Source organism: Terrapene carolina, unplaced genomic scaffold (genome assembly GCF_002925995.2).
Source record: "Terrapene carolina triunguis isolate 2854851 unplaced genomic scaffold, T_m_triunguis-2.0 Scaffold629, whole genome shotgun sequence".
NCBI classification, from domain to species: Eukaryota; Metazoa; Chordata; order Testudines; family Emydidae; genus Terrapene; species Terrapene triunguis.
In genome coordinates, this window is record NW_020664980.1 from 15452064 (window position 1) to 15469533 (window position 17470).

At 42.8% G+C, this 17470-nt stretch overlaps 1 protein-coding gene across 3 annotated transcripts in view; it reads left to right on the forward strand.

The window, feature by feature from the left end:
- The window catches only part of GRIA1 (glutamate ionotropic receptor AMPA type subunit 1), a 79347-nt gene that overhangs the window by 19289 nt on the left and 42588 nt on the right, over positions 1-17470 (forward strand). For all 3 annotated transcript variants that reach the window (XM_026659361.1, XM_026659359.1, XM_026659360.1), the window contains exons 6-9: positions 2385-2489; positions 4966-5076; positions 6135-6341; positions 8126-8496. In XM_026659361.1, coding sequence (XP_026515146.1) covers positions 2385-2489; positions 4966-5076; positions 6135-6341; positions 8126-8496 — 794 coding nt within the window. The remainder of the gene's footprint in view (positions 1-2384; positions 2490-4965; positions 5077-6134; positions 6342-8125; positions 8497-17470) is intronic.

Sequence of the window (17470 nt, forward strand, 5' to 3'; positions counted from 1 at the left end):
AAAAAATTAAAAATAAATCCCACAAAAATAACTGGTATTCTTTTGACCAGCTCTAGTTACTACATATCTGGACATTTGGCTGCTAACCAAGAGCTAGATTCGAGTCCTCATTTTTCAGTCTCTGAGCCAGCAGGGACTTGGATCCTAATGTCTCATTTTCACAGGGTCTGGGCACTTAAATCCTCCAGTTGGCTTCAGTTACATGTGGGTACTTGGCACTTCTGAAGATCAGGAATCAAGAGTTTATTGTAATGATTCCTGAGGCTTGGATGTTCTCACCACTAGGTGGAGTGGAAAAACATGTCTGTAGTCCCTTCACAGAGACCCCTTCTAACTAATTAAAGGACAGAATCTTTGTGTTTTGAAGGGAATTTGGATCAGAAAGGAAATATGGGAGTGGGATTTGATTGAAAAGCCAGAGGGTATTCTCAGGGCGCCAACAGAGATGCAACACAAGAAGCAATGGGTTTAAACTGCAGCAAGGGAGGTCTAGGTTGGACATTAGGAAAAAGTTCCTAACTGTCAGGGTGGTTAAACACTGGAATAAATTGCCTAGGGAGGTTGTGGAATCTCCATCTCTGGAGATATTTAAGAGTAGGTTAGATAAATGTCTATCAGGGATGGTCTAGACAGTATTTGGTCCTGCCATGCGGGCAGGGGACTGGACTCGATGACCTCTCGAGGTCCCTTCCAGTCCTAGAATCTATGAATCTATGATAAAGACCGCTCTTCCCACCCCATCACATGGGGAAATGAGAGCATTACCATTTCATTTATAAACGTAAATGGAATTGGTGTAGTCTAGATGACTTCACAGCATGGAAAAATGAAAAGTATGATTGCATCATTTAGCCTGCATTTTGAAGTCATCGAGGTCCTGTTTCAAAATGTCCCAGAGAGAATAAATATCAAAAGGGGTCATCTACAGGTCAGGCCCAGAGACTGCAAGGAGGGAAAAATGCTACTCTGAATTTCTAATGCTGCTGTCTTTTAAGCTACTTCAATCTCCCTCCCCTCCCCACAAGAGATAAATATGCTGTGCCTTGTGGAAAGAAAAACCTTTGTTTCTCCAAATACCACCGGGCACATCTCTTCCTCTGAAAAAGTTTTAGAAAACTTTGGTGGATGTTTGTTCCAACTCCCATGGCATGGTTAGAAAACAGGCATAGCACAGGAGCAGGTTGTTTCCTTCACAATTACAATATTTACTGCTTTTTTGTGTGTGTGCATCTTCTCTGAGGATCTCAAAGCACCATTATAAAGGTGGTAAGTGCTATCACCATTTTACAGACAGGAACACTGAAGCACAGAGGGGAGAGGTGACTTGCCCAGGGCTAGTGATAACGCTGAGGACAGAACCCAAACTCTTCTGACTCGCAATCCAGTGGCCTATTGTTCTGTGTTCCCTTCACAAATCTCTACTGATATTCCCTAATCCTGAGGTTCATGGCCCCTGCTATTCCAGTCACTGGGCCCTGCACCTTAATCTTCCTGATCTGAAAAGCCCCCGCTGTCCCAGTCTTGAGACCCACACAATCTTTTATCATTTTCCTGTATGTGTTCATTCGAGAGCTTAGTAATTGTCATAGTTGTTCTTGGAGCATTTAGTGCACTGGATGAGGTACACCACGCGGTGTGATTGGCCTGGGTAGGATCCACGGATTTTGAAAGGTGTGTTGTGGGGGGTGTTGATCATTGCAGCCGTGGAGATACCTCTGTAGGTTTTGCATCTGTAGCTCTGGCAGGGTCTGGTGCTACTTTAAGTTGGTGTGTCCTGGTCTGTGGGGAGCTTACTTCTGATGATGAGCTTGGAGGAAGGCCAGGAGTGAGGGTTCATTACTCTGATAGACTGTAAAAATCACGGACTGAACAGAGACACTGGATTTATGGTTTATTACAACAATCTGTAATCCACTAACTCCCTCTTTTGGTCCTATGACTGCAGAGGTGTTAACGGTTCACTCTACCTTGAATGGTCCCTTAGAATATGTGCTAATTACTTATGCTAAAGAATCTGTTCCACCTTGCATTTAGCTGTGACACTTGGAGTACCTTTCCCAGACCTGAAGCAGAGCTCTGTGTGGCTCGAAAGCATGTCTTTCTCACCAACTTGATCCAATGAAAGATATTTCCTCATCCATCTTGTCTCTCTAGCAAGTTCAGAGTTTTCCCTTAGTGTTGGGTCCCAAGTAAGTAAGTGAAAACAGCAGTGTAATAGACACACATTGTTCCCATCGAATGAAACTACAGTTGGCACAAGTGCATTGTCTCCAGGCCTGGCAGGTAACACTCTGCTGATTCCCATCTGCTGTGACTGCTGGTAGTCAACCACAGAATGAGAAGCTGATCAAGTTGCTCTCCTCATTGATATTTATTCTTTTAAGGTGCGCTTTGAAGGATTAACCGGCAATGTTCAGTTTAATGAGAAAGGACGTCGGACCAACTACACCCTCCACGTGATCGAAGTGAAACACGATGGGATCAGGAAGGTAAAGGAGAGGATGGGTTCTGTTCCTGTTTAACAGCTGTGGGCAAAGTGTCTGGCACAGGATGGTCTTGTCTCTTGGAGGCCATTTCTCCTCATGAGTCTTAAGAGGGAGAATTCATGAGTAGAGTAGCTATGAATGGTAACTCCATCGCTCAATGTGAGTGAAGAAAAACATGAGAAAACGTGTTGTATTACTTACATACAAAATATGGAGGAGATTTTTAACAATGCTCAGCATTTGGCCTAACACCACTCCCGTTGAAGTCAGTGAGAGTTTTACACCACTATCGTCCTTGGGAGCCGATTTAGGTCAGTGCGGAGTGCTTTTGGAAATCCCACACAATCGCCAGAATTTTCAGTCGGGTTCACAATCAGGGCCAGATTTTCCGAGGGGTTCAGCTTCCATTTAAGCACCAAAATAAGTAGCCAGATTTTCAAAAGAGCTCAGCACGTGGTGTGTTCACTCAGTGCGGAATTCTTTTGAAAATCAGGCTCCATGTGTTTATCTTCCTCTTCCATATAGAAAACTTTCAAACAGAGAGAGAATTTTTTTTCCTTCTGTCCTTTGGAATTTAAACAGGTTTGGAGAATGAAGAATGCTGGAACTATTCAGGGAACAGAATCGTGGCTTTGGAGCTGTGCTCCAGTGCCGCTCCAGCTCCAGGCAAAAACCTGCAGCTCCACTGCTCCGGAGCTGCTCCGCGCTCCAGCTCCGGGCTCCGCTCCAAAAGCACTGAACAGAATCAATACTATTAAACCTTAAATAATGTGGGATTTATGTCAGCAACTGAAAAACAATACATGGATGTTTAATTAGGAGGAAAATAGCATATGGTTTATAGATTCCCAAGCCAGAAGGGACAACTAGGATCATCTAATTTGACCTCATCATCTAGATCTGACAGCTGCACATACATTTCATTTCAACAGAAGCAATATCACACAATATCGTATTGACCCTGCTGGTTTCAGATGTGAAGTCGGAGCCCATCATAAAAGGGCCCGTAGAACTGCATTTCCTGACATGTTTTATTCGTTTTGGGAAGTATTGCCTACTGTTTTGTTTTTTTTATTCTGGTAACAACTGGCTCACTCCGACCCCCTGGAGGCCTGCATGGGGAAAACCTTCTTTACTAGTCAAAGAGATTTTTTTCCCTTCACTGTGGCCATATGAATTAAATTATTAGATATGAATTTTGTGTCTGTACAGTAGGGTCCTGAGCCCTGGTTGGGAGTCCTAGGCACTACCACAATACAAATACATAAATAACCAGTATATGAGTGTAAGATACAGAGGACTTGATCCTGCCCCATATAAGTCACTGAGAGTTTTGCTGTTACCTTCAATGTGAGGTCAAGATAGGTCCCAGAGAAGTACTAGATACAGTTTTAGACTGTATATTTACTGCAAAAAAATCAAACCCTCACTTGCAAGTCCCGTGCCCTTTACTTCCAACACATGAGCTGTATATGGGATCAATCAGGTGAGAAATGCCAAGCAAATATGTGTTTTCTCCATTTGTGCTGCCCTAGAGCAGTGTGTGGAAGCTCTTTCCTCACACACTTTCCATTTTTCTGTGCAGTAAAGAGAGGAGAAGCCTCTCTAGGTTATATCTCTTGCATTGCCGTGATCTCTAATCTGCCCTCCACAGGTTTTTGGTCTTGCCCTGTAATAATACTCTTTCCCACATCATGTGGTAAGAAATCCCTTTCACATCAGCAGAGCTTATGCAACTTCATCCAAACATGATATGATGGAAAACCTCTTAAAAAATCAAGCCTTCAAATAAGATCACCTCAAGAATGATCTTCCTATTGATACTCTCCAGCTGTCTGCTTTGCCTGTGAGCAGTGATAGCGTGGAATGTATCCCTGATTATTAATAACCACAGAGTAACACCAAGAATTCTGCCCCTTACAGCTTTTTAGTTACATGTGCAACTCTAAACTTTTTGCAGCGGGGCAGCTCCTTTCTTCTCTTTCTAAGAAGTCTCCTGCTTTTTTTCCCCATCTTGTCCTGGTTCTGCAAGGCATCCTAGAATTTAATTTTACACTTGTGCAAGAGCTGAGGTGTGACACAAGACTTGTATCAGCCTAGAGAGACCATCATACATTAACAGTGGTCACCATTAAAAACATATTTACCAGCAGTCAGCATACAGTGATGTGAGACTCTTTTATTTATTTATTTCCCCAAGTATTGGGGGAAATTGAGGTACTTCCATTATTATCGTGAGGTTATTGCTTATCCCTGTACATTATGCACAGTACGTGTCATGATTTTTCTGGGATTTTCAAGGCCAAGACGGGGAAAGAGGTCAGGACTGTGGGAGCAGTAGAAGTCTGGTTGGTGATGAACACCCTGAGACAGCTAAAGCTGGCAGGGCAATCCTATTGGTATATTGTTCTCCTCTTGGCTTGTCCTAGGAACAGGCTCGGAGGACAGCAGGGTTTCATGGTCTTTCTGTCGTTAACAGATTGGTTATTGGAACGAAGATGATAAGTTTCTTCCCACAGCCACAGATTCCCAAGGTGACAATGAATCCGTGACTCTACAGAATCGGACTTACATAGTTACAACTATTCTAGTAAGTTCTCTTGCATGTCTAATCCACAGGTCTCCCTCACTCCTTTCTCTTCCGCTCACACTCCTTGTTGTGCTGTGTACCCCTTTCCCTGTAATACATGTTGCATATAATCACAGCTTCCAGTGGTGGCCCATAAAAACTTGCCGTTGCCTTATAATCAAACAAGTACTTAAGATGTCTCCCCTCTTAACACAGAGAACTACAAGGAAGTGTGGCAGGCAGTGAGCAGGGACATCAACATAGGGAAAGTAGGTACATTGTAGCAATAGTTTATATAGTGCACGCACAGAGCAGGTGCTGTAATTTTAGGAAGGAGACACGGTATTCCTCAGACATAACAAAGAGGTCGAATCCCTGCTTTAAGAGCAAAACTCAACTCAGCCAGTATTATGGAGCAGCAATAGACGCCTCCATAACGTTTGACATAATGCACCACTGTACATGCCTATCTCACAGAGATTGACTGATGAAGGCTTGGCTACACTGGCGCTGTACAGCACTGCAACTTGCTGCGCTCAGGGGTGTGAAAACGCCCCCCCCCCCGAGCGCAGCGAGTGCAGCGCTGTAAAGCGCCAGTGTAATCGGAGAGGTGGAGTACTTACAGCGCTGCGAGAGAGTTCTTGCAGCGCTGGCGGCGCGACTACACTTGCGCTTCACAGCGCTGCCGCAGCAGCGCTGTGAATCCCCAAGTGTAGCCAAGGCCTCAGTTGTTTGTGAAATGCTAAGGGACCCTCAGGTAGAAGGCATGATTTCCCTTTTGGAATCTCTGCCAAAGATTGTTGAAGAATTCCTATCAGTTTTCCTTGTTGGTTAGGTCCACCCCAGCTAGGGTTGCTACCAAATTCTGCACAATAGAAACCTCAAACGGGCAACTTACTAGCCCAAACTTTTGTTGAACAGGCTGTGCCGAACCACTTTGTAAATGATTCCGGCATTAGCGTTTTGAAAGTGCATTGAGAATCGTATCTAGCCTCCCTTCCTGAGAGCAGGACACACGTTGAACATCTCTGGGGGCGAAAGGGGAAGCCTGGCTCACTAACTTGTCCTCTCTCTGCCAGGAAGATCCATATGTGATGCTCAAGAAGAATGCCAACCAGTTTGAAGGCAACGAGAGGTATGAAGGCTACTGCGTGGAGCTTGCTGCTGAGATCGCTAAGCATGTTGGCTACCAATACAGGTTGGAGATAGTGAGCGATGGGAAGTATGGAGCCCGGGACCCTGACAATAAAGCATGGAATGGCATGGTGGGAGAGCTGGTTTATGGAGTAAGTTTCCAACCTTGTCCATTGATTCATAATTACAGGAATTGATTAAGAGTAGACCTCAAAAAGTGTAGCTACCAGGCCCAAAGGCAAACTGATTGATTAGGCAAACTGTCAAATTCTGCAAGATTTGGTTGGGAAAGCTTTCTAATACTCCCGGCTTCCAGGTGAGCCGAGAACAGCTTCACTTAGGACAAATCAGGACAGGGAGGAGTTTTGACTCTCACTCATCTCAGGTATTTCCTGCCCTCAGCAGTCAAAGTCCTTTCAAGAACTAGATAGATAATGGGCCTTCTTACAGCACCTCAATAAGGCATCCAAATTTTGAGTTTGTGCATCAGCACCTTTGTGTACCCCTCTAGTGCCCCTAAGCACTGAACTAAACTATGCACCCAAATGCAGGAGATGGTAGTCCTATTAAAGTACCAAATGGTACCCTTTCTGTCTATATCTCTCTTTATTGAGTTCCCTTTCATGTTTTGAATGTTTCCATCATTATGTGTTGCTTGGATTTTTAATGCTACCCCAGCTACATCTCTATTATTTCATGTTCATTTTGATGGAACAATATGACCCTTTCATCATGTCACCATTGCCTTGTTGCTGTTAGATGTCTATTAGTGCAGTCAGTTTCCATGGAATTAGAGTATCATTCTTAAGGTCGAGCCCACAGCAACCAATGTGACCTTTCCCATCCTACAAGATACATTTTAATGAACTAGCATCTGGAGCATAATATAATCAACCTTTTTCCAGGAGGTAAGCGTACAATTATGCAGAGAGTTTCTCCCACTGCAGAGTAGCAATTTAAAGGAGTCCTCAGAGGTAATTAACCAAGCCATCCTACCCCAAAACCAACACCCAGAGCACACCCATTTTGTCAACTTTTTTCTGATAGCTGTGAAGGAGTAGCACCTAGAAATGGTTGAGTTTGAAATCTCAGCCTGTTGCTTAGTCAGACTCTTAACACCAAAATGGGCTCTCTCTATCCTTATCGTGCATCGTATCACTTATATTTATATCTGGTTGCTGGATGGCTTGACCACTACTCACTACAGCTGGTTGGGAATTTTCCATTGGAATGATTTTCTGACATGGAAAATGCAGTTTCTGCAAAAGTAACATTTTCCATGGGACAGTCTCAATTTCGCCTTTGGGAAAATCTAAATGAAAGTCAATAGAAGTTAGGCACTTTTGTACTTCTCACGAGGTGCATCTGTAGGCACCTAAATACCTTTCTAAATCTGGCCCCATGTGAATTAGGAGCCTTCATCCCATTTTCAAAAGTGGCTTTGGCTTTTTTGAAAATATTTCCCTTCATCTATATGAGTCATGCAATAGAAAAGCATCTCCTGCTGAAAATAAACATCCTGGCAGTAGACTTTCTTCCTGTCTCTTCTGCTGTGTGTGTGATAAGACTCTGTTACTTTGTCATTTCTTAATTGTGCAACATGATAGTGAAATGAGATGTCACTAGCCTTAGATTGTGACATCAATGGATGAATCAGACAAGAGAACCTGACTGTCTGGGAAAGGAAAGATGTCTGATTTTTAAACCTACTTGCAATCAGTAATAATAGGAAAGGAAATAACATGCTGGTGTGATGGGGTTGGGTTTTTTTAGCATTTCTCTAGTAGTTCATTTCTCCTGATTAAATCTTCCTATGAAATCAGAGAGTGGATTGGGAGTGTACAGTAGAAGGCTGGCGAAAGAGAAGGCTGGTGATGGAGTGTGTTAGTGCATGTAATCTACAATCTGTGTATCTGGTGTCTGTCTCTCCTTTCAGAGAGCTGATGTGGCTGTTGCACCATTAACCATCACCCTCGTCCGAGAAGAAGTCATAGACTTTTCCAAGCCATTTATGAGCCTGGGCATATCCATCATGATAAAAAAACCTCAAAAATCCAAGCCAGGCGTCTTTTCCTTTCTGGATCCCTTGGCTTATGAGATTTGGATGTGCATTGTTTTTGCCTACATTGGAGTAAGCGTTGTCCTCTTCCTGGTCAGCCGCTTCAGCCCTTATGAATGGCATACTGAGGAGTTCGAGGAAGGGCGCGACCAGCCGCCCAGTGACCAGACTAATGAATTTGGGATATTTAACAGTCTTTGGTTCTCCCTGGGAGCCTTTATGCAGCAAGGATGCGATATTTCACCAAGGTTGGTTACCTTTCACACACAAACACTCTTCTAATTCATGCATTTTTAGTCCTTTGGGATGCTATGAAGCCATATCTCCCTTTTCGACCCTCTTTCTGGTTTTCTCATTCAGTTTAATTTCTGAACTACACATATATTTAGAAATGGGCCAAAATAGGGATCATTTACCCAACACTATAAACACTGGAGCTCAGATAAAATGCTGCTTTTAAGACGTACCACCCTAGTTTTAGGTTTGGTTTTGAAAAACAAAATTCCAAACAACAAGGTTCTGCAAAACTACCTGCCCCACCCAGCCAGTTTTGCTTATCTTTCATTTTGTGGTCAATGTCATTTCTCTTTGAACAAAAGAGTCATCCCGGCTTTGCAGGGAAGCTTTGAAAACCCAGTAAAACAATGGAAGAATGTTTTATTTTATCGATGATTTGATGTTCCCAATGAATGCTTAGGCACATCTTGCCAAAGACTGTAAAATACATTGAATTGCAGTCGATGTAATTGGGCCCTTGGAGAGGGGCTGCGTTTTCACTACGTGCTCCCATTTTATAGTCAATGGTTCAAGTGTATGTAAGGAAAGGAGGAGTTGCAAAGCACCAGAGGGCTAAATGCTTCCTTAGCACTGCATCTAAATGTCACGATATGGTAAGTTGGCTGCAAAGCTGGGAAAAATACCAGAAAAAAATTGTGACTCGGGGAAACCATGTAGCAAAAGCTCTCATGAAAAAAGAATGTGCAAAGTAGTCACTGAATTGGAAGATCCAGTCATCACCTTTACAAATTTTGCATTTATTTTTTGTCAGTAAGTTTCCTCTGACCATCCAAAAAGCCTGCCTTCCTTTTTTGGAAGTAACATTCCTGCAATTGCATTGGTAACCAGTGATTTTGGGGTTTTATTTATTTTTCTTTTCTAGCAATAGGGTTAATAATACGAACTCTCTTCTGTCTGGCATTTCATGCAAAAAATACTTTTCACTTGGGTCTAACAAGTATTCTTTGCTTACAAAAATTGTACATCAAGTAAATAATGTTTCTCAAGCGAGGAGTATTTGATCCAGTGGTAGGTGTACACTCCTCTCATAATGAAGAGAAAACTGGATATTAGAGGAGTCCTTGTGGCACCTTAGAGACTAACAAATGTATTTGGGCATAAGCTTTCATGGGCTAAAACCCACTTCATCAGATGCATGGAGTGGAAAATACAGTAAGCAGTATACATATGAAAAGATGGGAGTTGCCTTACCAAGTGGAAGGTCAGTGCTAACGAGCCAATTCAATTAAGGTGGAGGTGGGCTATTCTCAACAGTTGACAAGAAGGGGTGGAAATCACTTTTGTAGTGCTAATGAGGCCAATGTAATCAAGGTGGCCCATTTCAAACAGTTGACAAGAAGGTGTGAGTATCAGCAGGGGGAAATTAGTGTTTGTAGTGACCCATCCACTCCCAGTCTTTATTCGGGCCTAATTTGATGGTGTCCAGTTTGCAAATTAATTCCAGTTCTGCAGTTTCTCATTGGAGTCTGTTTTTGAAGGGTTTTTTGTTGAAGAATTGCCACTTTTAAGTCTGTTATTGAGTGTCCTGGGAGATTGAAGTGTTCTCCTACTGGTTTTTGAATGTTATAATTCTTGATGTCAGATTTGTGTCCAAATCTTGTATCCAAATTTAACAACTGTTTTTGTGGGGGGTTTTGGCTGCAAAATACCGATTCATCGGAACTGAAACTTCACAGGAAAGGGTTTGATATTTGATGAATTTCCCTACTCCACAAAATGTTGAAACTAAAATTCTGAAATTGTCAAAATCCCAATCAAGGCAAAAACCCAAAAAGGTTGAAAAAAAATTAGAGACATGATGAAAACTAAATGCTTTAAAATGATCAGAATGCTTTTGTTTCAACTGACCCAAACTACAATTTTTTAAATTAGTCAGTTTGTGAAAGTTTTGGTGATTTCGACCTTTTGTCCCAATTGGGAATGGGAAAATTTTTTGAAATCTTTTTTTTTCAGGGTGGGGAACTATTTGGGAAACTATTTCCTGCCCAGTTCTGCTGGAGATGAATCAAAGGCATGAGCTTAGATCTGGATTTGGACAGATCCAGTGTTGGGGTTGGTGGGGGGGGAGCAGTGCTTTAAATCTATGGGCTTGGCATGGGTGTTATAGAGATAGAAACAAGATGTGGCTTGGGGGTGTGGATCCAAACTTCACAGAAGTTCACTGGTGTTCCAGTCCTGTGTTTTGGTTTGAGCCACCATCTAGATTAGAATAAGACCCTTTCCAAGCCTAATATTGCTCTTAAAACAGAGTTGCAGAAAAATTATTCTATAGACTGGCTTCTTCGCTTTCTCTATTTATGTTCCCTAGTGACTTAAAGATCAAATCTACTCTAGTAGCAAATCAAGGAAAGTCTTTTTCCATCTTTTTTTTTTTTTTTTTTTTTTTTTTTTTCCATCTTTTTTTTTTTTTGTCTTTTTCTTTTATTCGAAGCCTCAGATAACATTAATTCTGTGTGGGGTATTGTGGGCTTACAGTGCTGTAAATGGAAGTTAATTTTACACATGCTGAGAGGACAGTGAGAGTCTGGGGGATAAAACAAGAAATGATTCCATCAGCAAATAGCAATAACACTAAACAACAACAGCAAAAGCTCTTGTATGATGAAAATTAAAGTGCCTGTATGCCTGGGTTCTTGACTGTTTGTTGCCTGTTTGGCAAAATATTAATGAAATGCTTGATAGCAGAGGGGAAAAGCTTCCAAAGGCACTCTGGTAGATGTGACATTTATAGTATTAATATGTTTTAAAGGTCATCACTGATCACTGATTATCAGGCGTCTACCAGAAGTGTTCAGAAAGTTTTTCCCTGTGAACACCCGTGGGGAGGAGTTTAACACCATCTCTTAACTTGGCTGCATGCATTAGGACCAGATAATGATTGTTGTGGTTGTGTTGCTGTTATTACTGGTCAGGAATTTTTGTCTCTCGGGAAGTTTCAACATTTTGAAATTAGTTTCCATTCAGAATTGAAACAGCAAGTGGAAATATTGAAAATTGTTTGCAGAGTGAAAAATTCGGAAATCTGTCTGATTAAAAAATGCCGAAATGAAAAATATCAACATTTTTGAGCGAATTAAAATGATTCAACATTTTGAAATGGCATTTTTCTTTTGAGCTGCCATTTCAAAATGTAAAATGTTGTTTCATTTTTAAATGTCGACTCTAAATGAATGTTTTCGTTTCAATTCTCCTGATAGTAAAACTGAAAAAAATCACTGAAATTGACATTTTCCCACAGAAAGTTTTGATTTTAAGACAATTGCATTTTCTGACAGGAATATTTTAACACAAAAAATGTTGACCAATTATTTTTATTATTATAAAATCTGCTTGCTCGGATCTGTGTCCAGTTGCTTGTGGGGTATTTTTATCTTCCACATCTTTGTTGGCTACCATAGTAACAGTAGCTTGTCCTTCAGCAGAGACCACCACAGGCAAAACTCTGTGTACACCCATCCTGTCATGTGACAGGACAAGCTATATAAGCAGTGCAGCCATATCTCACTATTTTAAGGGGCTGTGTCCTGTTTGGCGTCCAACAACCAAAATAAATGAGCATCCCCGAGTCATCTGTGAACCCAAGCATCCTGTTCCCATCCCGGTGTCAACGAGCTACCTGAACGAGGGTTTCCGTTTGTCGGAGTATGCCTGCTGCTGAGGTTAGCCAGGGGATCAGGGTTAGACAGTGTGGTGGTGCAGGGATGTCATTCTATTGAGGATTCTGTGGAATGTCCCTGTGTGTGGTGAGGATGGGGCTGAGGCCCTGTCGAGATGGGAGAAGTGCTCTGGAATGCTGGTCGGCAGTATGATTGTTCAGAGGCCTCAGGGCAAGGGGGTCCTTTCCAGGGTGGGGGGTGTGAAATTACTTTCTGCTGGGTGGGTAGGTATTCTGGGGTATGCATCCCTGGGGAGGGTTCTGTGGGGAGTGGTTGTGGGGGAAGGAAGGGGGAGGTTTCCGTGGGGTATGGCTTGAGTGGAGAGAAGGGGAGGGGAAGTTTCTGCGGGATGTCAGACAGCAGAGCAGTGGTTTCTCTGTATTTCACACTGTGGGGACATGGGCTCTTGGGGTGCATCACTACGTGTGGAGGGAGACGTGTCTGTACTGTCGTGATGGAGGGGTAGGTTTGCTGTAGTGTATCACCCCGAAATGGGCACTCTGTAAAGCGTCATTGGATCTGTGTGCATGGGGAGGGGATCCTATGGCATGTCACTGAGAATGGGGTAATCCTGGAGTTTGGGGTGAGGGGACTTTGTGTGGAGTGCCCCTGTGCAGCTGCAGGGGGGTTGTGAAAGGTTAGAGTGTTTGAGTTGGGGAGGAGGGTCACCAGCAGCCCTTGGACTGGCTGGCTATCAGACCCTGCCACCTGACAGGGATAGTTACCTTTTTGTAATCCTGACAGACAGTAGGTGACTGGAAATAGCAAGTACTCACATAGCAGCAGTCCTGGGCCTTGTATGCTTACTGTATGAGAGCAAAGGAAAACGAAATATTTGCAAGGAAGTCAATAAATGAAGGCAACTGTCTTAATAGAAATACCCCAAAATAAGGAGAGTTTACAGAGATTCAGAGGCATGTTAAACCAATGCTACGTCTTCCCGATCCGGCGGGTAGCAATCGGTTTATCGGGGATCGACTTACCGCGTCTCGTGAGGACGCGGTAAAATCGATCCCTGATCGCTCTGCCGTCGACTCCGGAAATCCACCTCGACAAGAGGCGGCAGCGGAGTCGGCGGCAGCGCGGCAGCGGTCGGCTTTCCCCCGTCCTCACCACCAGGTAAGCCGACCTAAAATACGCAACTTCAGCTACGGTATTCATGTAGCTGAAGTTGCGTATCTTAGGTCGGAACCCCGCTGTAGTGTAGACCTAGACTCTAACATGTCCCACGCAATTGCTGCTTAAGAAGGTGTGTCACTGGCAAGAAGTAAGCTTTTTGGGAATTAAAAAGAGCATAGATGCTGCAATATTTTGATGCTAACAGTGCAGAGCCTAAATGCTCAGTAGATGCCTGCCCATAGAGTTTGGTGGTTGTCCCTCTGCAAGATGATCGCCCAGTGGTCTCCGTGCAGGAATTACTGAGTGAAATTATATGCTCTGGGTTAGGCAGGAGGAAAAAGTAGATCATATTTGTCCTAGCTGCCCTTAGAATCTATGCTTCCAAAGTACTGATTGAAGCACACCAGAACTATGCTCAGATTGAAAAAGAAAAAGAAATTGTTTTGAGTAGTGAGTGGTTTCATGAATACGCTTATGGGCAGAAATCAGTCAAGGCTGAAATAGACCATTAAACTATTGGTCTGTTCATAGCACCACCTAGACTTCAGAAAACGATTGTGAAATCGCAAAAGTACTCGTTAAATGTGAAATACAGGCCCAGTAAAGAGCTCCTCGTTGCAGACATCCTTTCCAGAGAGCTACTAAATATTCTCCAAGGATTTGCAGGATGAGGAGTGTAAAGTAAATATGACTCAAGTACTAGCTATTTCCAAAACACAATTTGACACACACAGACTAGACACTCCGAATCACCCAAACTTACAACAGTTTGAGAGCTAGGCCTTGTCTACTCATGAAAATTGTGCTGCTCTAACAATACCAGTACAGTTAAAATGGTACAAACCCCTCTTGTTTGGACACAGTTGTATCAGTATAAAAATGCATTATATCTGAAGGACTGATATAACTGTGTCCACGCTACAGGCTGCACCAATTTAACTATTTTGGTAGAAAATCACCTCCTAAGTGACATAGTTATACTGGTACAAAGATTATATGTACAGCAGGCTTGATTCAAGAGGGACAGATAAATGAAAACAAAAGAACATATTGTAACAACAGAGATGAAGTTGCTGCATGTGAGGGATGGGAAAGAATTCAGGCTCATGTTTCACTTTGGTCCCTCAGTTGCCCTCATTGCCTATTGCAAGTTCTGCCTTCCTTGGGATGGGAAACCAAGGTGGTTTCCTAGGTTCACAGACCCTGGTACCTAACTAGGCCCCTGTGGGTCGGGAGCCTCATTGACTCTCTCTCCATCCATGGATGACCAGCCAGAATTTCTGAGACACCCCACAGCTTTCTTAGTAGTGAAAAAGAGTAAAAGCTTAGAGTTAACTGATTATTTACAAGCAAAACAAATTTAAACATATATGTCTTATGGCTAGGATCAAGCATTTGCTATAAGCCTACCAGCCAGTCCTCCTATCTTCCATTAACTCAGAGAGAGCATGTTTCTCTCTTTGTCATCTCTTGGGCTACATCCTCACTGCTAAAAGAGATGTGCTTTTCTAGCAAGACAACTAATGCCTGTGATCTCGCTATAGAAAACCCACCTTTTGGTGGCCTACGTTTGTCATGCTGGGCTCTCTGTACCTGCTTGTCTGTCTTTATTTAGTATCCTCCTTCTCCTTGATCTCAGGATCCATTACCATATTCAGGGGGTCTCTTCCTTCCCCTTCCTCTCAGGCCACATCGGGTGTGAGCCCTCAATGTGTATTCTTTTGTCTCAAACTGCTTTTTCCTGACAGCCAGGACTTCTAGCTGGGCAGACTACATGAATGGCAGCTCCATGGTTAGGGTGGTTAGACTCACTAAACCCCCATGGATTGTTATCACTGTCCTGATTACTGCATCTCTGTGGATGAGGGTGTGAAACTGTCTGGGAGGTAGGGTTCTTCTGAACAGGGCCGGCTCTAGGATTTTTGCTGCCCCAAGCAAAAAATTTGCCGCCCCAAGCTTCAGGAGTGCAACTGCCAAAGCAAAAAACAAACAAACAAACAAAAAACGGAATGCCGCCCCTGGAATTGTGCCGCCCCAAGCACGTGCTTGCTTTGCTGGTGCCTAGAGCCGGCCCTGCTTCTGAACCCCTCCTGTGCCATACAATCTTAGAAGTCGAGTGCATAAATCATATTTTAGATACCGATCAAAATATACTATTAATGGGATATCGTGTCATAGTACAAACACAGCTAAACATAATCTGCAGTACTGAGAAATGTGAGAGCAGCGCCGGAAATGTCCTGGTCTGGTGGTCATGAAGGCTGCCACTGCAGATCTAGTGTGCGTATGAAATCTTCACTGCATTCAGGGAACAGAATGTAAAAGAACCAATCCTGTGTGTCAAGCTCTTATCCGAGCTAGGGAGGTTCGATAGTAAATGGGGGATTTCTGGATTGTCATTGTGTATGTGTGAACGGGAATAGTGTCTGTGGTGTATAATTGTTCAGGGACAAAGTGATGTTAAAGGGTGTGTCTACACTGCAGCTGGGAGGTATCATTCCTAGTGCAGGTAGACAGACTCGTGCTAGCTCTGCTCGAGCTAGTGTGGATGTTACTGCACGGGCAGTGGCTCGGGCTAATCGTCCAAGCCCACCCGACTCCCTGGGTCCGAGCTCGGGCAGGGAGGTTCAAACTGCCTCCCCTCCGTCCCCACTCTAGTAGAGGATGGATATATTGCGGGGGCTTTCGTAGACGTGGCCATGACTCAGGAGTTCGGGATCGGGCCCAAGCTTTTTTGCAGTTTGTTGCAACTCAAGTTGAAGCTGGTCTTAAATATATATATATATATATATATATATCAGTTGTATTTCAACTTCTGGAAATGTCACCTTCCATTTTAGAAATACATTGAATGGCATCCTAATTACCTGCACCTGGGAGAGTTAATTACTCTCAGCAAGATGAAAATTTGGGCCGGGGGTGGTGGGAGGTGGCAGCGCTCATGAAGCTCTAGGAGCTGATGGCCACACTTACCTCTGAAATGCACTTAGCGAAGGAAGTTAGGTGACTCACCCTAGAAACAGCTCAACAAACAGTTTGAGCAACATGAAGTTAAGCAACTGCACTCTGGTTCTTGTACATATCCCATGGCAACCGAGAGGCTGCAATCAGTGAACAATGGGAAACTTCAGAAAATGCTCTTCCCTGCTATCTCATCTTCCATTTGGAGAGGTGATGAGGGGAACAGGAGGCTCATGAGAAAGGAATATTTAAATGATAAAATGCCCTTGGAAGAATAATAGTGAATTTGAGTTGTACACAACAAATAATAATCCGTTGGATTTCCATGTAGTCCCTTCAATCCAAGGATTTCCAAATGCTTTATAAATATTGAATGCCAGCTTTATCCGTCCATTTGTGAGCATCTCATGCAAGCACTTGTTATGCCTTCTTCTATGCAAGCACCTTCCTCAACTCAGCCACAAGCTCAGTACCCTCTTGGTATTGGAGTTCCCTTCTCTTGAGATGCCTACAGGAAACTTACTGATTATTTGTAACCTGCGGATTATCTGCATATCTGATTCAAAAAGGGAATCCACATACACACACACTTTGCCAGTGTGTTACGTTATGAATATATTTCACAGCTCTTTTTAGTTAGTTATTAGGCCACTGGAGGATAATAGTCTACTACTACTACTACCAGACAGCAGAGCTACTCCTTTAGCTCAAGTGAGAGGAAGTGGCAATGTCGTTTAATATATAGGTTGGCTTGGCAGAATTTGATTGTTTATTTTTAAGCATTTTTAAAGATTTAAATTTTCATAGTTGCACAAAATAATTGGGTGGGGTCAGACAAATATTTAATAACAGTAGACATTGAAAGTCAAAAAGTTATAGCTTTATAAACTGTTAACACAGATCATCAACATCACAAGTCAAAATACACAGCGTAAATATACTTAAATCAACACATCATAACCTGTTTTAGTAGTTATTTGCTAGTCCATCTGCAACCACCCTAATTCAAACGTCTAGATCACTGGATTTTGACACTAATAAGTTCTCAAGTAGCATTTTTCCTACTTTGCCTGTCTATAAATTTTGATTCTTATTGATGGAAATATTTTTTCATCAGTTTGTACATGTACAGTGAAATCGACATAATGGCCATTTACCAATAAAAATCAAAACCTTCCAAGCCTATATA